We start from the raw sequence: 24,589 nt of genomic DNA, 5'->3' as shown, positions 1-24,589 counted from the left end.
TGTTTTTAATCAGATTATAACTATGGCCCACAAATATACTATATTACCTCTTTTCCACTGTACAACCGAGCTGTGCCAGGGCCGTACCGAGCCCCCACGGTGCGGTTAAGGAGAGCCTGGGTTATTTTTCCACTGCAGACACGAGCCGTACTACTGACGTCACACAGTTGTTGCCAAAAGGTGCGCAAACAAATGGTGTTCAAAAATTAATAGACCAACACTACAGCTGTATCTTGTATTGCTGTATTTTGTAAATATATTGAAGAATTTCTTTATCATCCACAATGTTACTGATCATATGGATTTAATAAAGTTCAATTAGTTCTGTTGAAGGTGGAAAAAAGATTTAAAAAATAGGATTTGCCAAAGATATCCCGTTTTAAGGATAGTTGTAATTTTTTCTAGAGTTGGTTATTGTTTGGATGCTTAAAAAAAAAAAAAAATAAAAAAAAAATAAGCTGCGCGAATGTAATGAGAGCCGTAGTATGTATGGTAGAGCTGTATTTTATATGTCTGGTAGAGCTGTATTTTATATGTATGGTACAGCTGTATTTTGTTTTACTATATTTTTGTAAATACGTTTAGAATTGTTTTATTTTCCCGCATTTATTTTGTTTATAAAAATATAATATTTCAAAGATGAGAAATTTGGTAGAATTTTATGTTTTTGGGTGTGTGAGTTAAGTGTACCGTACCCGCGGTTTATGTCCATTTGCTTCAAATCGTCAGAAATTCGGGCATAAACACTCATTTCTGACGCACGACTCCAAATCTTTCTGAACACTTCTTTTTGCCCACGGAGAAACTAGTGTCTGCACTTCCTCAGCATCCCAAGGCTGTACTTTTCTCTCATCACACTCGCTGCCTGCCATGTTTGTTATTTATCTTTGTGGAGTGTACTGACGGACGCAACGTAATGATGAAAATCCTTAACCCTGGCTCGGCTCAGCTCACAGCCGGATTCAGATGTTTTGTGAGGCCGAAGTTTCACGGTTTGGTTCTCGCTCAGCTCGATAAACAGCCAGTGGAGAAGTACCCGTACTGTACCGAGCCCTCACGGGTTGGATGTGCCAGTGGAGAAGGGGTATAAGTGTGTGTCCCCCACCCCCCTTTCAATTATGGTTTTGGAGAGAGAGTGATCAGTTGAATTATACAGTTACAAAGCAGAAAATTATGATTTTACATAGTTTCACATAGTATTTTCTTTGTTTGAATGGGTCACAGAAAGGTTTTATTTGCTATAACTTGCTATAACTGGAATGTTAAAGAAATAATTCATGTATGTATTTTGACATTACATATTGGCAGGGGAACAATTAAAACTGAAAAAAGCAGCACTTTCATACAAGGGTTTACTAACTTCAGCATCCAATTCATATCATTCATGACAATTGTCTGATAACGTTACATTCCGTAACAATGAAAAGTGACATCAGTCTTGTGCTATGCAATTACTGTTCTTTGAAATGCTTTACTGTGCATGGCTATAGTTTTTTTTACCATGACATACCACGTGTGGTATTTATTAGAAAGATTCAGTTTTTACTGCGGTCTGGTGGAAGTCCATGCTGTCTTTGGTTTCGTTTCCGCTCGATCCTCTGGAGTGTGCTGCAGATGGCTAGTTTACGGAAAGTCTGCCACTGCATCTCTTTTTGGAGTCGCTCCAAGAGCTCCTTTTCACCAGGATAAGGATGTTGCTGTTAATGTATAAACAGAGGGCTCTTTTAAGATGACACATACTAAATTAACCAATACAGATATAGGATATAAGATTTTTAAATCTCTTTTTGAAATTAAATAATATTTCCTTTGTGAATGGTTATCAAAGTGTTTTTGTGAAGCCTTCAGATTGGTATAAGAAGAAAAAAAAGAAGAGTCTTTGTCTTCAAATCAAAACCACTCGTTTATTGATGCATACAGGGAACGCTTCCAAGCACAGAAGAGAAGAATTCCAACATAATACATTTATACAGCAAATTCAAATTCAGTTTCCTTCGTGCTCCAGTCAGCCCGGTACAGTGCCCTGTTAACCCCTTCTATGTTATTGTGCAGTGTCTAAAATACTAGTATTGTGTGCCTAACTGAAATCCGATAACCTTTCTAGCTGTTTGCTCTTACATGAATTTTATGGTTTGTAAGTACCTTACTTATCCTCAGCCCAAACCACGATTGCTCCCACTATGCATACAGATTGGTTTTGCTTAGGTATTTCAGAAACACTGCATTCCCAGACTTTGCTTATCTCCGTTGTCAGCAGTCGTGGTTGCAGGACAGAACACAACAGCTTTCTACCTCCCCTGTTAATCTCCTTTTAGAAAGAAACAGGGTGTAAGCTTGTAAGTCTGCGTGCTTCGCAAACTATGACCCAAGCTCATCCATGTTCTCCAACATTATAGGTTTTCTTTAAACTGCTAGAAACATGTATGTCAGTAACATACCGCAGCTGTAAATTTAGAATAAGAATTACCAGGATTCATGAGCGATTCTCTAACTATATGCAAAAATGTAAATGTGACAGACAGACATCTCCCTATATCCCCAGAATCTGATAGCAATAACTTCTGCTAAATAATGTTTATTCCAAGTTTTATGGAAAAAATGGATATGGAGAAATCTTTGTAATGTACGACCGCCTCCGCTGTATTCAATTTGCTGGGTTATCATTCCCAGCAGGGGATAATAATCTAAATAAACAGTTCTGCTTATGCCTTCTGCAGTGTACATTCCCAAACCATCCTGTACAGTTAACATCTTGTCAACTATGGTGTGTGTGTGTGTATATATATATATAAAACTGTTGCCTTGATTAGTTGCACATTTTTGACTAGAGCGAGAAAAAGGAACCTGTCCCTCATTTTAAATGTTTTCAAATCTGTACCATATATTTCTATGCCTCAGACTTGCTTCTTTGTTATTTAAAACTCACCTCCCTCTGTGCCCTGTGACAACAATAATGAAAAAGCAGGCCTGTGTGTATTGGCTCTCTGACAGAGAACACAAAATACTTGTAGTTTTTCTGTAACCAACTACATATTAACACAGTGAAACTTCCAGGTTGGACTTGCCCTGACGGGAAAACCATTCACACAATGTCATGTTGATCTTTCAAAGTCAAATCAACTCTGCTGCTAAAAAAATCCCATGAATGTTTATGTCAACAAAGTGAGACTCTGTTCACACAATAAAGGTTGTAATTCTTTTAAAGACTTTTTTTCTTTGCCCAAGACACCAGCACACAAACCCTTCCTAATATCTTTGCAGCAAACCTGAAATGCCTTGGCAACAAGTCTTGTTTGAATAACAGGGCTATAAAGTATTTTTTTTTGTTTTATTTCCTGTCCTAAAATCAACACTGCTGTTTTTTTTTTTTTTTCATAAAGACTACTTTTATTTCAACTGAATTTTACTTGTGAATATTTAGACGCTTGTCAAGTCCATGCTGAAACTAGACCAAAACATCTAAGTATGTGGTGTTTATCAATGACTACAAAATAGTATTTTTTTATTGGACAATGATCATAGTGAAACAATCAAGAGAATCATACAATATTGATGTGTATCAAATCAGAAAACAACAGGCCCTATTCACAAGGTTTCAGCTCAAGACTTGCCAAGTCTGTTTGCTCTCACTGTACTTTAGCCACTTGGCATCTTTATTGTACCATTTTGTTGTGTCGCTGTAAGAATGATTGCATACCTGCTGCCTGAGCTTGTCAAGAACATCCTGGGATGCATTGTCCAGGTAAAACTTCTTAGAGATTTGCAGGCACTCTGCCCCATTGCTAATTATATAGCAACTTGGCTGGTCACTGAACAAAAAGTCAGATAGTCCCTTTAAAAACAAACAAAACATAATTTGGTAAATTACCATTATGTGACAAAGAAATGTCTTCTATAAATGTATAAAAGGCATGTTTCCATTTTAAGGGCAAATTAGTATAAACATCATTAGGGAATTTCCAGTTGTGAGTTCTGTCATTAATGAGAACTTCTGTCTTGCATAAAATCTGGTATAAATAAAAAATAGGATTGTTGAGTATTTGAGCACATTTTGATTCTGCATATTTACTGTACATGTGGTTTATGCAAAATCATGACATTTTGTCTTGCATAGAAGCAACAAGCTTTTTTTTTTTTTTTTTTACAGCCCTATCAGTTTGACGTCCTTTTCTAATGCGTTTCAAAGGGAGTAGAAAATCAGTATGCTATACAATACTTACAAAGACTGATCCTTTTACCAGTGTGTCTATCATTATGAATGCAGGCTTCATTATTGTGGTTTTGGATAGATTCATTTCATCTAGTAGGGAATAAAAACCATATCAATAAAGGTAATCTATCAATACAAACTATTTAGGAGATACCATCAACAATAGTCTTCCATAATAGCCTTTTACCTGTTTTATCCTTCTCAGCCTCTAGTTTTTCTGAAACCGGTGAAGGAACGACCAGTCTTGCCCTGAGGTAGGCAGACTTCATAGGAGAGGGTAATTTATTGACCTGGCTAGATTTATCATCCATCTTGGTCTCCAGCACTATTGTGTTTGGGTGTCTTTCTCTCAGTCCACATTCGCTGTCCTCTGTCACTCCCCAGACTTGGTTCTCTGGGCTCCTGGATCCATTCACTGGGCGTTGTGGATTAAAGTCAACCAGCCCTGTTCTGTGAGACACAGAGGGAGCGTTCTCCTTTCCTTCATCGTGCCTCACGGTCCTCTTCTTTTGCTGTGTCTTTGTAGTGTGTTTGTCCAGGATGATCTTCTCGTGTTCATGACCTTCCGTGGGAGTCCCGGGATGAACTAAGGTAGAAGCAGCCTGGAAAACTTAAAAAAATAAAAATAAAAAAACACCACAAAACCATAAAAGTAAGGACTCGATCTACCCTTCTGTGACTACATCCCGGGTCTTCACTAGAAGCAAGTTGGTTTGGTTTAATTCTGTCAATAGTACCTTATTTTCTTTCCTGAAGAAAATATACATTCAAATCTCCCTCAGATCTCAACCTATTTGTTATTATTATTATTATTATTATTTATTTCTTAGCAGACGCCCTTATCCAGGGCGACTTACAATCGTAAGCAGTATTTAAGGCCCGTGGGAGAAACAGGACCGTTGGCTCAGGCAAGGTGACCCTAACATAACTTTCTCGCAAGATACTGTTAATATTCTCTGCCTTTTTTAGGGAAGTAATTCAAACAAGTGTAGCTTTTATGAAAGACCATTGATAATGAACTCTATAAACTCCAGTATTTTATTAAGAATACCCAAAGCCAGCACAGACCAATAATTCTGATACAGTCTTCATGTTGGATTTTACCACAATGGTTATAAATAATGCAGTATTTAGTGATGACACTGTATTTGAAATGTCATAACTAACACAGCTAGTAAGAATTGCAAACCATGCTTACTAACTTTTTATGTGTGATGCTGTGTTCCTTGAAAAACAAAAACCACCAAGTGCAATTGGTTTCCAAGGAGCTTTTCCGATGTGATAGTAAAGGTCACACAAACAGAGTAACTCTTTCAGAGAAATGTGTTACACACACTATTTCTGTAGATGTGGTTCAAAACGAATACATTTCTTACAGACCGTTAGCAATGATTTGCAAAGACAACTTACTACTGGATTGTTTTTTTCTCTTGACTGGAAAGACGGCTTCAACACCCTGATCCATTTTAAAAACTTTCATTACTGAGCAGCTACCCTGAAAAGCACTGTGAGGAAAGAGAGACAGACAGTATGAATGTGTCAATATAAGAAGGAGAAAATGCAGCACTAAAAAATATAATGAAATTTAAGGCTATTTATTCTGTGTGGATGGGTATGGAGGGCATACACTGTCCTTTGGAAGTTGATAAAGACATGATTCTGATCACATTAAAAAGGAAAATTTTCAAACAGCGAGTGACCTTGACCAGTGTTGTCCTTATTGTAATTCATCAAAATGAACCTGTTAAATAACTTTTTAGGAGACTGTCCCCACTTAACACCAAGTTTGTACTATATTACCTAAAGGTAGTAGACTCTTCACTTAACTCACGGCCATGTGAAGGAGCAGCGAAACATCTGTTAGCAAGTAAAAATAGCTTTTAATGGCGTTTTGCAATACTTTATAAGCAATACAAACCACCAAAGGTTTACCAGTATAGATTGCACTGAAGTTACCTTGCTTATACTTTACATTCACTATGCTATGTTTTTAGCATGCTTCATCATACTTCTCCATAAAACTTCACTACACTTCAGTAAAAGAAAAAAAAAACTTATAAACTGCTATCCACGTATTCCAAAGTGCATGTTGCATGTATAAAACCAACACATACCACTTACAGATCTGACAATGTAGATCCAATCAGTTATGCTACTGGTCTGTAAAATGACAGCGCCTCTTCTGCAGGGAAAAGCACAGCTAAATATAAATAAATGCATTTAAGATATTGTCAAGCACAGTTAAATTGTAACAAAGCAGCAAACATCGATAACAATAATAAAAAAAAAAAGCTAAAATGATGAAATTAAATATTATTTTGCCCACATACTCATTCTGTGAAACTGCCTGGTAGGTTTGTTACACGGATAAGTAATCTGTCTTCTACAGTTTCTTGATTTGATCTACATGCAACCATAACTATTTTAATATATTATCAGCAATACAAAATTGCACATTTCTTTACATTGTTTTTTTCATGGATTCAATAACGTTTTTAGCCAGTTCTGTTATACAGTGCAAGTAGCTATTGATTAATAGGCAGAGTACTGGCAGGTCACCACCTCATTGCTGAAATTGGGACTTTTTCTGTTGCAACCTGAATTCTAGTGAATGACTAGCTTTTTGGTTCATTCTGACCATATCTGTTGAAATGTGTATCTTGTGTTTGTCAGAGATTAACTGTTTCAGTTGTTCTTTTTCAGCACTTCAATTTAGCTAGAAACACACAACCAGATTATAAAAATAATGTTTACTAACCTGAAGTGTTTTACAACACATTTCCCTGGATTGTCCTCCAAGAGTTGAAGGGGCCAGCCTTTTAAAAACTTGAGTTCACTTTATAGAAGAAAAGTGTGATGTTACGCTTTGTACTAGGAGTCATACATACAATAATTTTATATTTCAACAATAAACACACAACAAGTAACCATGCACATCTCGGAGTAATATTAAAGACAGCTGATCTAAGCAAAAATGCATGAAGCAACAGGCATTATTTACTACTGCAGTAGTCTCCCTAGATTATTGGAGAGAAATTGCTAGCCACTTTTTTGTGCTTAAAGCCCTTTTCAGAAACTGACTGGCTGAGATAATCAATGGTGTTTATAATGCTAATTGGTCCTACCTGAGAAACATAATTTGCTCTGGATCACCTTGCTTCTTTCTTCCTCCAGGTAGGAAAATATGTGCAAAATCCTGTAGAGGAAAACCATTGACTAACATACTGTACATCAAGTTTTATAGACAGCTATAATTGAGGCATCTAAAACCCTTTAATGTTAGAGGATGCATCAAATAGGCCTCCTATCTTGAACTAAAGTGGTAATTATACTGAGATTAATATATACCCCAAAGAGATTTTTAAACAAAGTAGACCTAGCTTTTGTTGTAGGTTACACATAATAATAATTGTTAAATTGATTAAGTACTGTAGTGGCCTTTTCCTTTGTATTTAAGTAATCCTTGGTATTTGCTAGTCATAAAATGTGGTATAAGGTTCTTTCATTTTATAATAATAGTATTATTATTATTATTATTATTATTATTATTATTATTATTATTATTATTATATAATAAGACAATATATATATATATATATATATATATATATATATATATATATATATATATATATATATATATATATATATATTTCAAATAGGTAACTGTGTTTTCTGTATTCCTTACCTCTCTGTCCAGACAGAGAAACTCTATAGTAGACAACGTAAAAGTAAGACATGCAAACTGAGAGCTTTCTTTAGTATTGTATCAATCAGGCACTATTTTTAAATGAAAATATATGTAAGCTTTATGAAATTATTTAATTGCCTATTACCTCTTGCGATTTTGCTACATCATACATATTAAAAAATTCATAATGGAACATAACATACCCCAAATGCATCTCCTTTGCTTAGAAACCATGCTGGCTTTACCTGGCCTGTTTCATTGTTCTTTTTGATCACAATAGCTGCAATAAAACATTCTCATTGTCAGCAGCAATTGTTATATCATTGCAGTATTTGAAATATATGGCCACATCAGCAAAGCTTTATTAGTAATTGGTAAAAAAAAATGTTTTGGTTAGGTTCACTGTCAGTTTTCTTTTTTTCTGTTTTTCTTTTTTTATTCTGAACGCATTGAGACACTTTTTACCTGTCTCTCTTCTTTAAACAGAACTACAAATACCAGAATGCACTAGTTTGACATTCATTTTTCTTACTTTCTGTAAGGTGAAGCAGTTTAATTAATGCCAATATAAGCAAAGGGCCCTAATTAGTATAGTTTATTGAGGACCTTAACATCGTAGCCCTGCTTCTAGGGGTCTGCTTCTATAAGAAATAAATACTTGCTCAGCAGAATCAATGAAGTCGAACTGTTTAGTTCAAAGGTGTTAGTTGAGTTTGGAGTGAGGAGAAGGGCTCTCAGAAAGCTTCCTGTTTACTCAAGGTCCGTGTCTAATTTCAAAAGGATTTCTGCTGAGATATTGCTTTGAACTGAAATCCATGATTCCAATAATTCACGCTGATTGGAAACAGAATGGAGACTTTTCCACCCAAGAGTTCAATGCAAGCTTGCGATGAGTGTCTTAAAAAGATTGTGTTTTCTTTGTATTGGTCATTACATTTTGTGACTAAGTAGTCTGTGTGATTTTAAAGCAATTTTATAAAGAAATAATTGTAATAAGCGTGAGGGTGTAGAAAAAGTATAAATCCAAAACATATTTTTGTAAGCTTTGCAGCATTGCATGTGTCCCTACTTAGCCACATCTTTAGACTGTTTAATATTTTCCACAATTCTGACATTCTAAACTGTTGATTGTTTTTGTGTGATGAGAACATGGCTTAGATAAACTGTAATCAAAACCCTATTTTAAAATGACCATTGTTTTTCTACAACATCAAGGAGTTAGTATACAATTAAGTATCCAACCGCATGTTAAGTTACTATTAGATAATATAGACTAATATGTTACACATTTAACATTTTAAATGGTTGATTCATTTAACATTTTAAATGGTTGAATCTTTACTGGTAAAGCTATTCATAATGTTTTACTACTGTATGCCCTACCAAACTGCATCTTGGACAGAAATCTACCAGTCCCTTTTGACAATACAGCTTTGGCTCTCTATGCTGTAAACTTCACAAGCTATAGCATTCTCTGTCACTGTGGGACCTCAGTAATAAATGTCATTAATGTAATTACATCTAGACAAATAACATTTTCATGCTGTGAAATTACTGCTGTAGCTGATGTATTTTTGTAAAAAATCTTTCAGTATGCTTTGAGAATGTAGGTCTGTCAACATACAACAAGAGTTTAATAAAGTCTTTCTCACAGAACCACAGCAGCTGCAAATATCAAAGGGTGTAGTTTCCTTGTAACCCTCATTGTTCCTCAGACGAAACCGGACTATTTTCTCTCTGTATCTGATGTTACTATTTCAAATTCAACATTTTCAAATCCATATTCGGTTCTTTACTGTGTGAAGTTTTGTAGCAATTTTTGACATGAACAAAATATATATATATATACAGTATATAAACTTGCTTTTTTTGTACTTCTGCTATACTGGGTACAAATCTAACTTTATAGCTTTCCAGCTGGCACAAAGTCAATTTATTGGACTTTAATTTTACAAGCTCCTGCTGGCCTCAACCTGTCTCATAAACACAATGACTCCAGACTCCTCTTCCAGTGTGGTCTGTATATATGAGCCCACAGAAGCCATTATTTACCTAAATCTGGCCTTTCCTGGGTAGTTTAGCAGACAGCAGTATAAAACAGACAGCAGACTGTTTCTATGAATGCAACCCGTTGGCCTGGAGACAAACTCGGTACAGGACATTACAAGCTCTGCAACACAAGTGAACCTCTTGGTGGGAGAACAGTAGTGAGATTCTTTAGAATGCTTGGAAATGCAGATGTACTCTTAATAAATGAATAAATGCATAGTCTTTTCTTCTCTCTGACTGTATCCCTGTCTGAGTTGAGTGGCAGGTATGATCACAAGCAGGGATGTAGCTCTGACAGAGCAGAGAACCATAGTTCTCCCCAAACAGCTACGGTAATACCCTGGATCACTGGCAGGGAATTTAAATATTTATCAGTGAGTCACACTGTATACTATACTATGAGCTAAATATGATTTCAATATGATTAGTGAGCAATGTTTATGGAGGCAAACCTTATGTATAATATTATTCCTCGTTTTAGTAGACATTCTTGATGGAATTTCATCAGTGTAACACACACCCCTCTATAATTCTTCTCTCTCACACTCATATTTCAAAGGCTACAACTTTTTATTCAGAATTTATATTGCTACAGCCTGTTGTATTCCCTCCCAAAACAACAAAGCCCTATTCACATAACTTTAATTCACACATTATTTGAAGATTGTTTCTAATATAGTTAGATGACCATGAAACCATTCAAGACTGCTGTTGACTTTGTTCATATAACAGTGTGAGTTGCAATAATGCTTTTCGAATAGCCTGGAGTTTTCAAAGCTGTTAGGGTTCTTGGATTCTGAATTTGGAGACCATTTATCTTTTATGTATCATTTTATATATGCCACAGTGGATAAGTAGTAACAATACACATAGAATGGTATATTGGTAGACTGGAAGCTTCACTGTATAATAAATACATAGTATGCAAAAAAAATAATAATAATTAAATAACCCATGCGGAATAAACCACACGTGTTGCATTAAAAAGAGCGTGTTTTGAAATAAGAACAGTGAATTATGATTACCATAAAACTTCAATTAAATGCCTCTAGCGTTTATTTACAATATTTACCAGCAGACCCGGCGCGTATTGGAGACCAGCGATTATTTGAGCCCGGTGTTTATATTAGATCATATACCTTCACATGCTTCATGCGGTCATTGAGAAGCCGCTAAAACACCACCCTGTAGCAACATCCTAACTCAATTGAAACAATCCAGCAACTTTGTTAAAAGGTTGTGTGTCAGTGGGAACTAAGTAACAGTTTTATTTTATAACAAAATTACATTGTATTGTACACCCTCAAGTATAAAGCGAAAGTATTATTACGGTCTTTTTATATGCACTGGTTAACAAGGCTATGGTATGCAAAACGTTGGAAAATAAACAAACGGTATACGAATTTGTTAATAATAATAATAATAATAATAATAATACAAACTTCTAAAATGTTTTTTTTAAATGAACAATAAAAGCAATAAGTATCACTATCAAAAATAATGTATTGTTTAATCTCAAACTTGTACATTGTTAATACAACAAAACACGTTAAAATACATCAAGAGATTATCAAAACTTTTAATAACTTTATAACTGCATTAAACAAATATGCATTACATGTAGGCCTACCTTAAATTACGTTTTCTATTATTATTTATTAATTCTGAGAGTCACTTCAATCGCTGTCACTTATTAGCAGTTCATTAGTCTCAAGCTCCTCCTCATCTTCCTCAGCTTCAATAGCAATGACAGAGACCCGGCGTGTATTCACAATATTTGCCAGCAAACCCGGCGCATATTATTTGAGACCCGGCAATTATTTACGGTAGATTACTTTTGCATAGGCTCTGGACTCTTGACTGGAGAGTTGTGGGTTCAATCCCAGGTGGGGGACACTGCTGCTGTACCCTTGAGCAAGGTACTTTACCTAGATTGCTCCAGTAAAAACCCAACTGTATAAATGGGCAATTTCATGAAAAAAATATATAATTGTATGTAAAAATAATGTACCAATTGTAAGTCGCCCTGGATAAGGGTGTCTGCTAAGAAATAAATAATAATATACATTTTTAGTTTGTGTTTAAAAGATAACAGAATGAAAACAATGACTTGAAAGGTTTATGTATTAAATGTGCAATTCATTGGCAGGAAGCTTCATTGTCACTGTGAACTTAGCAGTGCCAAACATCCCCAGTAAGGCTTTATAGAAACCTGCTTCATTGCTTTTGGAAAGTCTCAAAGACTAGGATGAGACGTCTGAAAAGTTTATCACTCTTTTTGTTCTCAATCAATAATTCTTTAGGGTTCCATTAAACGACTGGCAGGCTTCCCTCTTCACCTCATTTTATTACTTGGTTAAATTATACTGGATTTACAGATGAACATTAAAGTGATTTACTCAACATATTACAAGACCTGGTGTAAATAGATATTTTTCGGATGTAACCACAATCGCTTTTAACAAAGCTTATATCAGTCTTATTATTGTGACCTTATGAGACCTTATTACCATTTAGGTGGTTTTATTGTAGAATGGTGTCTAATTTAGTCTGAGACAAGACCAGGCAATATGAAAGTACATGGTATTCTTTTTATAAGAATTGCATATGCTGTTCTCTACTAAAAGAGTCTACTAAGGGCTTACCTGATCCAGATAGGCAAATGTAGAAGGAATGAGGAATGTGTCCTTGCTGAACCATCACTTGCTGGGCTTCATAGCTAATAAGTGGAATAATAAAGCACAGTGAATACATCATTTTAAAATTAATAATTAGTATTTGATGTGTGCAGAACTTTTGCTCAGTTTTTTAAATGTGCTGTTCTGTGATTTAATGAGAAAAAGCCCAGTCATTCACAAGAAAAGCCCAGTCATTCACAGGAGTATTAGGCAAGGCTTTGATGTGAGGTGTTCAGCTGGCAGGTGCTTCTGTATCCAAGACTGCACATGAGGAACAGTCTCAAAAGTGATACTTCTGTAGGCCTGTCTGGACAACTGCCCTCGCCAGCTTCAGTAAACGAAATGAAGAACGTAACTATTGGGGAGTTGTCTTGTATATGCCACAATTTAACAACAATGAAGGATTTAAGTTTCCTGATAACTGGTCACATCAAGTCAGTGCAGTCCTGTGTTTTGACAGTGTTATGGCAAATCCCTACTTCACTATGTTTTATTGTGTTTTTTTTGGCAGACCCACCTTGCATACCAAGCTGCCTTTGCAACCTTCTTCTGTCGGGTGCCAGAGTAATTGCCAAAGCCCCTGATTTCTTGCAGGGCAGTGAGAACGAAATGAACATCCTGTTCAGAACGGTCCTGAGGTGGGCGGCTAAGAATCCACTTGACAGTCTCTGAAACCCTGAGCTGTGTACAAAATGGAAACACTTAAAATGCTAAGTATTTGTGTGCTTATGTAAGGATAGCAGAAATTGTAAGCTTAGGCTCAGGGCTTGATTTTAATTAAATTGTCTCTTGGGGAAAAATGGTTTTGAAAAATACAAATTCAAGAAGTGCATGAATCCAATTTTTATTTTGATTAATTGTTAATGATGCTACTCTATGAAAATGCTCAAGTCAATCAAGATGGGTTCTTAGAATGACATATCAAAGTTCCATATTCTCTCGTTTGCCAAGACTATAAAATAGTTGGTATAGTACAGGTGACACGTGACTCAAACTGGGTTTCATTTTACCTGGATTTTGGTTTTGGCTCGAAATGATGTCAAATCAAAAAGAATTTCTTGGTCTGTCCCCTGGTTCTTTTTCTCCTCTGCCCTCCATCTTCTGACTCTCAGAACTCCATAACTATTTGTAGCGCTGTTGAACATTTCCAAAATGTGGGTTTAGGAGAAGAATATTGCAGAAACTGTCTGTCATCTAAACCTTTTTCTACAGCATGTACTGTAGTTTTGTACTTACAGACCCTAAAGCTAAAATTATTACTTTTGAAGAAACTAAACAAGCATGCTTATCAGCCATGTTTTCTAATCATGTAGAGATCGCTGTAGCTAAATGATCTAATACATAATTCATACACGGCTGTGGGACACTGCAGCTTTAAGTATTCACCAGTAATAGCAAAGATGCAGAGATGGATACATTTTATGTATAATTCAAAAATATAAACTACCCAGTTTAAATGGTTACATTCTGGAAACTCCCTTGGCTACTTCTTTATTCATGTCTTAAAATAATAATAATAACTTGCATGACAAACATGGCACAATGTGATAGCATGTGCTCACACTTCTATAGTACATAATGGTACTACTTACAAAAGATGATGATCCCTGTACAGCAGGCAAAGCATGGCCACACATTTAGCAACTTTCTGAAACCTGAATAAGAACTTGGGCTGAAAAAAGCAGAACATTAATGAGCAGTTTTGTAATGTGAGTTTTATTGAAGCTGCTATATGGGTTGTTATTGTATATATTTTCATACAGTTCATTTCAACTCATTGTGCTTTTTATACATAGTTACGCTAGCTGTGTACACAGCAGTTGCGGTTAAATATTTGTCTTTGTAAGGGGTACATATTTAAATATTTATTTATGTAACAGGTGGCACGCTGGTGTTTACCACGTCATTAAACACGGTGCAGTAACACATGTAGCTTAACAGTCATAATCGCTATTGAATATAATCTCTTGATTTATAATTAATGAATGTTATATTTAATTGAAACGTTACAAGATATTGAAAAACACATTGAATTACATTCCTCCAACATTCAATCGCAGTTATGGATGTAGTTCTATCAATGTGTACAGCAAAGAAACTAAGTGTTGAAATGATAATAAAGAATATAAGTCCCACAAAACTTATATTTAAATGCAGTCATACTTCTCTTAATTTATATATTTTTAATAAAGTGTTTGTAAAACATGCTCCTATTGACAACTACGTTCTTTGTTAAGAACTTGTTTAAGGAAAATAAATAAATAAATAAATTGGCTTACCTTAATGCTGGGTCTCGAATGCCGAGTAGAAACAAGTACAATGTTGTTTATTTGAGTTTGATTGAAATCTTTAATATAATCGAGTTTTCCACACTTTTTTGTCAGGTGCGCTAGTTTGCTTCTCGGAGTACGACAGTTCGTCTCTGCACGCTGTGAGCTGTTTAGATGTGTATTCAATAACCCACTAGATAGATGATCTGAATTAAAACGTGTACTCAAAACCAATCCAGTAAAAGCAGATGCATTTGCTCTAAAAGGAAGAGAAGTTTTTCTTTGAAAATTCCTTTTTCTTGGACCATGTCCCATAACCTGTAGGGAAGCTAAAATGCTATCTTTCCTTTTATCTATTTCTAACATATTCTTTGACTATTGGAAGAGAGTTACAAAATCTGCATACACACTCAATAAATAAATAACACGCATGCAAGAAAGAAGAAAAAATACTAGGCTATACTATTAGATCAGGTAATAAATACATTAAATGATGAATATTTTAAAATATATAACATATCCCCAAGTATAAGTATAAACTAAACAATATATAAACAAATACAATATATATTCTCCCAACAAAGTATAGATTTGAGGTAACTCAACTGACATACAGTAACTACCCTAAAGAACGACTGGTTGAATTCTCCCTCTATTGTCCTCATTATGTACCTTTTGCATCAATAGAGCAACAGACACTGCTAGTCAGTACTTGACCCTTGTCCAATGGTCACAGAGGTGGGACTTAAAAGCTGAAGCGACCCTTCAGTTAAAGTCTATATTTATTACCTTTTCCCTGGATTTATTACTACATAGGAGGCTGTGTGGTCCAGTGGTTAAAGAAAAGGTCTTGTAACCAGAAGGTCCCCGGTTCAAATCCCACCTCAACCACTGATTCATTGTGTGACCCTGAGAAATTCACTTACGTCTTTTGGGTGAGACGTAATTGTAAGTGACTCTGCAGCTGATGCATAGTTCATACACCCTAGTCTCTGTAAGTCGCCTTGGATAAAAACGTCTGCTAAATAAAAACAAATAAATATTTGTTTGGTGGCTTTTCTCTTGGTCACCTTGCAGTTCATTTTTATACACAGTAGGATCTTTTTGTCCTTTTTTGTCCTTATAAACTTTTTGTAAGTGTGTTCTATACTGTAGATCCTTTAACATGTTGAACAGATTTAACTTTCCTGGAGAAAATGAAAATCTGAAGGAGGAGTGGAGTGGCACAGCAAGGTAAAGCCTCTTAACTGATCAGCCCCTAGTGAAAGGTCAAAACAATTTGTACGTAAGAAGATAAGGCAAGCATTTCCAGTCGTTTACTCATGTCCAGTAAGTTACTTGTGTGTGGTTTCCTCAGCTTCTATACTATGCCACTTTAAATGTTCTGCATCACTACATTACAAAACAGGAAATATGACCCTGTAGTCCCACCCATACTACTACTCATCATCCTTCATACCTCCCTCAAAACTACTCAGTACAGTTTACTTGCAATCCTACATTCACTTCAGCTCTCATCTCCCCTGGACTTCAAGGTAAGTTTGACAGTGGCTGTACAAATGCTAGTTTTCAATGTTTCTAACTTTCTTTTATTCATGTTAACTGAAATGACTTATCCAGAGAATGTATTTCTATAGGTCATTTGATATGTTTCATAGATACAATAGTTTGACAGGGATTCTGTTTATAATTCCTGTATGTATTCCTTATCTTACACAGCACCATACACTATATATTTTTAAAATATAATAGTTTTATGATATAATAACTAAACTGATATACACTATTTGATACAAACCTTCTGTTACAAAATGTGCTGGTTTAGATACATGCAAAAAACATGTGTAAAAGTTAGTATTATTATTGGACTAAACAATCCCTGGTTATATGCACTATGTATTACCAGTTTATGGGACTCATATTTTCACACAATGCAAAAATACAGCATTATAAGTTACACAGATTTAGAGAACAGTGAAAGTTTAACACAGTTTTTGTTCACAGTCAAGTGATCTAATAGCAATAGGATGACTTTTCACATGTTACAAAACTTGGTTATTGAGTGTATCAGAATCTGGGGGGGGGGGGGGGGGTGAGCTGTTTATTGGTCCATATGTCCATCATCTGTCAATTGATTGAATTGATTAAAATCCTTTCTCATAGAAGTTCATTTTTGGTAAATTAGTTGTTTGATGGGTGTGGGTGTGGGTGTATGGCTGATTCAGAGCTTTGTTTGCCAGTGAATGTGAAGAGCTGGAAAAATATAAGTGAAAAAGAGTGAACACATCTGTAAGCCAGCAGCTGAAAAGGCATTTAAAAAAGCCTTTGTAAACAAACTGATAAGAGGGGTAGTCAGCCAGGAATCCTGTTTTAGTTTAAATCAACATGAGTGTGAATCACTTCTCAGTTAAAATGTCCTCTGTTAATTCCCGTCACACCTCTTTTGAGGAATATGTTTGTAACACTGAGCATTTTCTTTTAAAAGCTAGTTTTCTTCCCTGTTAGTATTGTTTTCTTTCATGTCAGCCACCTTGTTTAATAACAGCCTCCCTAATTTGCATAGGTGTGTAGCTTGTAGATTAAGATCAGAAAGATAATTGTTAGTCATAAATCTGATATACTGTAGAAAATTATATTGGTTTTTCTTTCAATTATTATATGCAAATAATGAGTTTAAAAAAACCTTGTACTGTATGTGGTTTAAGGGTGTGTCAGACAATGATAAGCACATTGCCATTTTTCAGTATTTTAATGTTTTTGTGCCTTCAGTAAAGTGGGGAATTTGAGTTAGAGGAGTTTTATGTTTGCTGCACACTACTTTTGTCAGACCTTTTTTTTTGTTAGACTCCCAATTCAGCAATAAATTAAATAAAAAAACCCTACGGTAACTTCAAATTTAACGGGTAAAACACGTGTACATTTGTTTCTGATAAAGACAGTATAGTTATATTTCTGTCTTCTTCCTCTTCTGTCGTCCATAATCTGCACATTGCCACAGATGTGCTATCAGTTTAGCAACAAGAACAGCTGTGGAAGGCTTGAGAAATGGATTCACACAGAATTACCTGATGGTGTGTGTTATTACACAGCTCAAGCGTAAACAGCTCTAGCTTATTATTATTAAACAATTTACTAGTAAATAAAGGTCGTCTCCTTTAGTATTTTTAATTTCGTTTCTAGTTTGTAAAAGCTGCTTATTGTAAACTAATAGGCGGTACTTGCAGATTGTGGATGGTCTATAAAGGGTGTACATAATAAAGGGATGTGCGCAAATGAAAGGAGAGAGTTCAATAAAAGGGTAGACATTTCCCTATATAATTGAGGCATGTGTTAACAATAGATACAGTTGAACTATTTAGTCAGTCCTCTGTTGCACACCCAATTAGTAATACAAGTCATCTTCTATGGTATGCAGCCCTCCTTAAACTTTTGCTAGAAAGGCTATTACTAAATCACTGTATCAGGCATGTATTGGTATTTTCCCTCCATTTCTCTTGAAGCTGATCTATATTATTATTATTATTATTATTATTATTATTATTATTATTATTATTATTATTATTAATAATAATAATAATAATAATAATAATAATAATAATAATAATAAAATTGTACATCCTTCTGAAATAACACATTCCCTTTAATAATGCTAAGTAAAAATGTTACTTCTCCAGTACTATAAGGGCCAGCGTGAATATATAGGGGCTGATGTAAGGATAGGCATAGTGCAAACAATTGCAGCTGCAAAATCCAAATTGTCTAGCGGCCAGGGAATTATTTTGCACTGCAGCCTATGTAAGCTTAAGAGCAATGCAAATTACTCAACATGCACTAATAATGAGCTGCAATCATGATAATGAGGGTTGCAATGTGCGCCGCCTGTGCATCAGGCTATTTAGTGGACGCACTTACAGCCCAGAGGTGAGGTGAGTTAGGAGTACAGAGGTGCTGTATGAGATTTGTGGAGCATGAAAATCAAACCAAACAAAACAATATGTCAGAATAAGGGCAGCAAAGTCCTCTTGGTGCACGGGAAAGAAAATTAAAGTTTTCTGAGGAGCTCAGCATTAAATTGAGTTATCTGGAAAAGCCTCAGCCAACATATGGTGATCTATAGTGGAGAAAGTCAACCAGGAGATGAAAATGTGAGATTCAGCTATTAGGTCTAGGATGACCAGCGAAGTGAGACAATAACACCTTACCACTGCATCCTCTGGCACCCCAAACAAAGTGTCCCTGGGTTTGAATACGCAGGGTCTTCTCCGTTTCGACTTTTTCATCAGATGGTTTTCCTGCCTGTCCTCACCAAGAGCTAAGCATTGCCGCATCAGGAAGTGTACCACATAAGCCATCGTGAGGCCAATGCCAGCTCTCTGAAGGTGTGTGGTTTTATACAGCTTTGCTCACTTCTACAATGGTTTGCACCTTGTAAGAGGAGGTGCAAAGTTTTTGGAGGGTCAGCAATTGCCTAAGGGCAAGGCAAAATCCTTACATCTCATTACAACGTTTGTGCCTGCTTAGTATTCCAGATCCCTGCCCAATTCCATGCTCTTTTCATCATTTGAAGACATTTCAATATCATTTAAATGGATTAATGATGGCAAAGTGCTAATTTGATATCGGGTGCAGAACTAAGTAATGCATTTAAAAATGTAACCTGTTCTTTACATTATAGGATTCACATCATGTTTGTCATTGTTTGGACTTTTCCTCTTGTTTGGCTGATGATTTGTCATCCTTGTTTGGCACAAGAAAGTAAGTGTATCCTACTTGTCTTTTGTGGCTTTGCATGCTTAGCATTTGAACATATTGGTTCATGATTGGATATAATTTCGATATAAAAAAATGCATATATATTTTAACATGTAATAAACAAAACGTAATCAAAACACTAGTTGTTTTATATATACAAGTATATATACAAGAATGTAAGCGACATGTTTTCAGTGCGGATCATTAAATTAAATTATATTTTATTTTATTGCAGGCAACAGGTCTATTGATATAACAAATGTGCAATGTATTATTTATAACATATCTATGCTGAATTGTACATGGGATACTAACAAAGAAGTACCAGAAGGTAGTCATTTTATTGTGCATTTCAAGTAAGTTTTTATCCATATAAACATTTATTATGTATTTATTTATTTAAATTTTGAAAGCAATTCTGATTAATTTAGATTTGCTGATTTTCCTATAAAAATGATCTGGGAAGTACCTATCTTTTTATTTTCTGTTGTGCTTCCTGAGATACAACAGAGATGTTAGCGTTGATTTAATGATTTTAAATCTCAACAGTAACTTGGGAAATGCAAAAACATTACACCATCTGAAATATTAAGTATACAAATTAAACCCTGATATTAATGTCATTCAGCCACCTGAAATGTATTTTAATCAGATACTTTGTGTGTGTGTGTGTGTGTGTTTGTATATATATATATATATATATATATATATATATATATATATATATATATATATTGAGCATCAAAAGAAACTTATCACTATTATAACACATTTATTTTAGAAAAAAATAAGGTATATAAATGATGGACATCTACTAAATGTTTTTGGTTTCTTTTTAATCATTCGATCATTCATCCTTGACCATAACACGCTTGAGTTGCTATAACTGAAGCATATGCACTTAATCACCTAATTAGTGAGACAGTTGATTTGACACTGGATATGGAGTGATTTCAGCTGTTGAAAAGCTTGAACAAAAGCAAAAAAGAAAATCACAGAAAAAAAACAATTTGCCACGTCTGTCAAGAGAGCAGCGCCTTCGTGCAATCGGCATGTTGGAGGGTGGACTAGGACAGCGTGCTATGGCTCACCGTCTTGGGTGCTCACAGACAGCAATTTCAAACCTGGCGAGACGGTATAACCAGACACACTCTGTCAATGACAGGCCACGAACACCTGCCCAAGATCGACAGATCATTTTGCAGCATCTTTGTGATGTCAATTGTTAATCAGCACAATAAAAAGTCACTGTACCTGCTCTAAAACAGAGTTTGTCATTTTTCGATCACATCCAGTGAATTTTATCCAAATATAAGTGATAAGTTTCTTTTGATGGTCAAATATAAGTGAGTTTCTTTTGATGCTCAGTGTATATATATATATATATATATATAAAATGTGTTTGTTGTTTTCTTTCTATTTTGTTTGCCTCAGACAGGACGGTCATGCAGAAGCGTGTTACCTTTATATCCAAAAAAAACAAAAGGAACATTTTAAATGCCATTTTCAGCAAGTAGAAATTGAATACAAAGACCTGAAGAAGATACACATTTCTGTAAATGGATCAAGCAAGGACTATAAAATGAATACATATTCTAAATTATTCAATCCATTTTCAATTGGTAAGAATGTGTCATGTGTCTTGTGCAGCCGTTTGTTCATAGCCAGTTGCTAAGGAAACTAGGTCGATTCCAGGAAGCATAATTAATATTAATGTCTATGAATGTGTGTGTAAATGTGGCCCATGTTGATAATTGCAAGTAAGCATTCATACAGTACTTCATTTATTGATTTATTTATTTATTTATATTTCTTTCTTTCCTTAGAGAAACTTAATCCACCAGTTAATGTTAGTTTGTCATTAAGTGGAAACAATATAATACTGACCTGGGAACAGCCACCTACAGAGTATAACTTTTCAAAAAAATGTTTTAATTATGAAATAGAGGATTCCAATGGCGTAAGAAGCCTGGTAATGTATGCATTTTTCTTATGTCTTTTGCCAGTGGAGCTTATACGAGGCTTTTGAGACACATGAAAAGCACCACAGTGAATTGTCCACAGTTTGTAATCAGTATGAAGCTGCAAAATAAACCATTGTGGTATAACATTTTCAAATATCTGTTCACGGCTCCAAGCCACAGCTGCACAAATTATTTTTACTCTTCATGTTCACTTATAGAATTTGTTTTTATTATTCCTATTTCTGTAAGAGCTTGGTTTTCAACATCAGCATCTTACTGCTGTGATGCATTTCATTTTATAAATATGAAACTATTTGAATGATCTAAAAATTAGTACTTTCTTTTCTTTAAATGATGTTCTGGTCTAGTAACCAACAATTTTGACAATGGACCTTTTCATTGTACAGTATGTTACTTAAATATGTGATAAGACCACAAGTTGAGGATTTAGTCACTGTGCAATCAAGTGTAATGGATTTGACCCCAAAGACAAAAGTGTAATGACCTAGGAAGTACAGCATATGTGTACCACACTACCTGGAAGCAAGGCATGCAAATTGAGGGCTTTCTTTACTTAGTAGTGTGTTACGAGATACTGTGAGACCTACATAGTGAATATAAGTAAAAATGCACATGCTTGTATAGTTACACTGTATTTACAGTAATAAACTATGTGTCAGTTAATCAAACCCACTTTCATGTTCTTTAGAAATCGTTTACAGGAAATGAAAGTATCTCTATCATCTCTCCAAAAGCTGATACATCGATAATGGCTTTTCAAGTCCGAGTCAATGGGCACACACGTTGTAGAAACCCTGGAATATGGAGTGACTGGAGTGTCGTATATTTAAGTAAATATTGAATCTTTTTTTCTGTAATATTAAATGCAGTTGAGGAAAACGATAGCACAGAAGGTTGACACAGTGGGTTAAATACAGAATGCACTGTAACTGTAATTGCCAAATGGAAGACACTACTTCCGTTGAAAGTGCAATTGGTTTCCCTAGAATATCTGTTGTATTATACCTCTAAAAACAATATTGTTTTTATCAGATGGAGGTTTTAATCTTGTTTTTATCAGATGCTCCATATTATTATTTTCACTGGCTATGGTTGTTCTCGTTTTCAGAGCAAAATCACATTCCACAGTACGTGGGTCCTGTGGTGGCATCAGTCATTATAACCTTAATCTTGGTGATTTCATTTTTCTTATGCAAAAGGTAAATGCTGTTCAATTAATGAGAATGTTTTTCTTCATTTTTTTATGCAAGTACTATTAAGGTCATTAAGGCATATCCTGTTTAAGTAATAAAATGAACAAACATGCCCGTTGAGATACTGTAAAAACAAAGATTTGTTTTGATTCCTCATTTGCATTTGCAAGCATAACTAACATTTGGAAAGGGGAATTCCAGATTGTTAACAGTCATCTCTGAACTTGTGTTTTTTATTTCCCTTTGTTAAGTAATAGGGATAGGTGGCATTTACATGCAAATGGGAGACATTGATGTAACCGCAGTTATATTTAGAATGAATAAAAAACATGCAGAGGAACAAATCCAGGCATTTCAAGTTAATTCTTGAATATGTGTTATTATTCTATAGATACACTGACTGCATTCTTTGTTTTTGTTGTTCAGGTTTCACATAAAAGATACATTATTTCCTCCGATACCTGATCCAAAAAAACCTTTCATAGGTTTGTTTCAATCCCATAATAAAGATTTCAAGGTAAGAATATATATATATTTTTTATCATTACTGTCACCGAAGGGAAAACCACAAAGTATTTTGCCAGGAAAAGAAAACTGTTGAATTAGTGAACACACAGCTGACTTTTCTGGACTACCTAATGTTACCTTAGGTTAGGTAGTCCTGGTGTGAATCTTGGCTTTTGAAACCAGTTGATAGACCTGCCTTTGAAAAGACCCACGTGTATGTTGATACTCTAAATGCAGCTGCCCTTTCATATTTTTGCATACAGAAAAGCACTAATTCATATAGTAATTATCTAAACTGTGGTGGCATTTAGATTGTCAAACGCTCAGTAAGAGACCAGCACATTGTGATTTACACTTCAGATGTACATTCACTTATACTTTCAAGTTGCTAAAGGTGTACTGTAGATTTAAAATAAAGAAAAATGCATGTCATTATTTTAACAGGAATGGATAGGTGGTGATGCTTTCACAGAGACTACGGAACAAGAAGATACTGTTACAATGAAAGTGGAGTAAAAAAACCAAAAACTAATATATAGGCAGCTGCAACTACTGTATAATAGAGCACCGTACACGCATCCTGTTTGAGGTTTGGATTAATAATAATTACAGCATAAGAATGAAGCTGATGCAGTGTGTGTATTTTAATAAGTGTGTTGGTAATGTTTTGTATGCTGATGTTTTGTATGCTGATGTATACTGATATGTAAGGCAGCAGTGTGGAGTAGTGATTAGGGCTCTGGGCTCTGGAGTCACTTCAATCGCTGTCACTTATTAGCAGTTCATTAGTCTCAAGCTCCTCCTCATCTTCCTCAGCTTCAATAGCAATGACAGAGACCCGGCGTGTATTCACAATATTTGCCAGCACACTCGCGCATATTATTTGAAACCCGGCAATTATTTACGGTAGATTACTTTTGTATAGGCTCTGGACTCTTGACTGGAGGGTCGTGGGTTCAATCCCAGGTGGGGGACACTGCTGCTGTACCCTTGAGCAAGGTACTTTACCTAGATTGCTCCAGTAAAAACTCAACTGTATAAATGGGTAATTGTATGTAAAAATAATGTGTAAAAAAATAATGTAATTGTATGTAAAAATAATGTGATGTCTTGTAACAATTGTAAGTCGCCCTGGATAAGGGCATCTGCTAAGAAATAAATAATAATATAATTTTGAGTGATATATATGTATATATTATTTTCATTAAATATGATTTCACTGGGTTATAATGTAGTACATTATTGTACATTTTT

At 35.0% G+C, this 24,589-nt stretch overlaps 3 protein-coding genes across 4 annotated transcripts; 1 reads left to right on the top strand and 2 right to left on the bottom strand.

Moving 5' to 3' along the window:
* Positions 1–476: 476 nt before the first annotated feature.
* LOC117412402 (uncharacterized) lies at positions 477–7,642 on the bottom strand. Of its 2 annotated transcripts, none has more exons than XM_058988693.1 (8): positions 7,336–7,642; positions 6,969–7,046; positions 6,332–6,410; positions 5,621–5,705; positions 4,398–4,820; positions 4,221–4,300; positions 3,698–3,832; positions 477–1,697 (listed from the first exon to the last, which is right to left on the bottom strand). In XM_058988693.1, exons 1-8 carry the CDS (start codon positions 7,440–7,442, stop codon positions 1,536–1,538), a joined length of 1,149 nt encoding a protein of 382 aa, XP_058844676.1. In that variant the 5' UTR covers positions 7,443–7,642; the 3' UTR covers positions 477–1,535. The 2 variants fall into 2 exon arrangements, with proteins under 2 accessions (XP_058844676.1, XP_058844677.1); XM_058988694.1 differs by having other exon boundaries at positions 6,332–6,392; positions 7,336–7,641.
* A 299-nt stretch (positions 7,643–7,941) lies between these two features.
* LOC131697719 (uncharacterized) lies at positions 7,942–15,534 on the bottom strand. The gene is made up of 6 exons (XM_058988692.1): positions 14,908–15,534; positions 14,221–14,300; positions 13,639–13,762; positions 13,146–13,309; positions 12,596–12,669; positions 7,942–8,181 (listed from the first exon to the last, which is right to left on the bottom strand). Exons 1-6 carry the CDS (start codon positions 15,262–15,264, stop codon positions 8,084–8,086), a joined length of 897 nt encoding a protein of 298 aa, XP_058844675.1. The 5' UTR covers positions 15,265–15,534; the 3' UTR covers positions 7,942–8,083.
* An 828-nt stretch (positions 15,535–16,362) lies between these two features.
* Positions 16,363–24,512, top strand: LOC117411939 (interleukin-5 receptor subunit alpha-like). The gene is made up of 9 exons (XM_034019812.3): positions 16,363–16,433; positions 19,574–19,653; positions 19,886–20,006; positions 21,085–21,272; positions 21,477–21,622; positions 22,324–22,465; positions 22,744–22,834; positions 23,255–23,345; positions 23,780–24,512. Exons 2-9 carry the CDS (start codon positions 19,584–19,586, stop codon positions 23,849–23,851), a joined length of 921 nt encoding a protein of 306 aa, XP_033875703.3. The 5' UTR covers positions 16,363–16,433; positions 19,574–19,583; the 3' UTR covers positions 23,852–24,512.
* The last annotated feature ends 77 nt before the right edge of the window (positions 24,513–24,589 follow it).

Source organism: Acipenser ruthenus, chromosome 16, assembly GCF_902713425.1.
Source record: "Acipenser ruthenus chromosome 16, fAciRut3.2 maternal haplotype, whole genome shotgun sequence".
Taxonomy (NCBI): Eukaryota; Metazoa; Chordata; class Actinopteri; order Acipenseriformes; family Acipenseridae; genus Acipenser; species Acipenser ruthenus.
This window is presented reverse-complemented; position numbering and strand designations above follow the sequence as displayed.

Bases quoted from the DNA above. Each gene is read 5' to 3' on its own strand.
- LOC117412402 (XM_058988693.1), bottom strand. From the start codon at position 7,442: ATGTACAGTATGTTAGTCAATGGTTTTCCTCTACAGGATTTTGCACAT. The intron at 6,411-6,968 runs GTTAGTAAACAT...ATTTATATTTAG, and splicing joins TGTGTTGTAAAACACTTCAG to CTGTGCTTTTCCCTGCAGAA. The intron at 4,301-4,397 runs GTAAAAGGCTAT...ATTCCCTACTAG, and splicing joins GGCTGAGAAGGATAAAACAG to ATGAAATGAATCTATCCAAA.
- LOC131697719 (XM_058988692.1), bottom strand. From the start codon at position 15,264: ATGTTAGAAATAGATAAAAGGAAAGATAGCATTTTAGCTTCCCTACAG. The intron at 13,310-13,638 runs GTAAAATGAAAC...TTTTGTACACAG, and splicing joins GAGCCAAAACCAAAATCCAG to CTCAGGGTTTCAGAGACTGT. The intron at 8,182-12,595 runs GTAAGCCCTTAG...GTTTTATTGCAG, and splicing joins CATTTGCCTATCTGGATCAG to CTATTGTGATCAAAAAGAAC.
- LOC117411939 (XM_034019812.3), top strand. From the start codon at position 19,584: ATGTTTGTCATTGTTTGGACTTTTCCTCTTGTTTGGCTGATGATTTGT. The intron at 20,007-21,084 runs GTAAGTTTTTAT...TGTTTGCCTCAG, and splicing joins CATTTTATTGTGCATTTCAA to ACAGGACGGTCATGCAGAAG. The intron at 21,273-21,476 runs GTAAGAATGTGT...TTCTTTCCTTAG, and splicing joins ATTCAATCCATTTTCAATTG to AGAAACTTAATCCACCAGTT.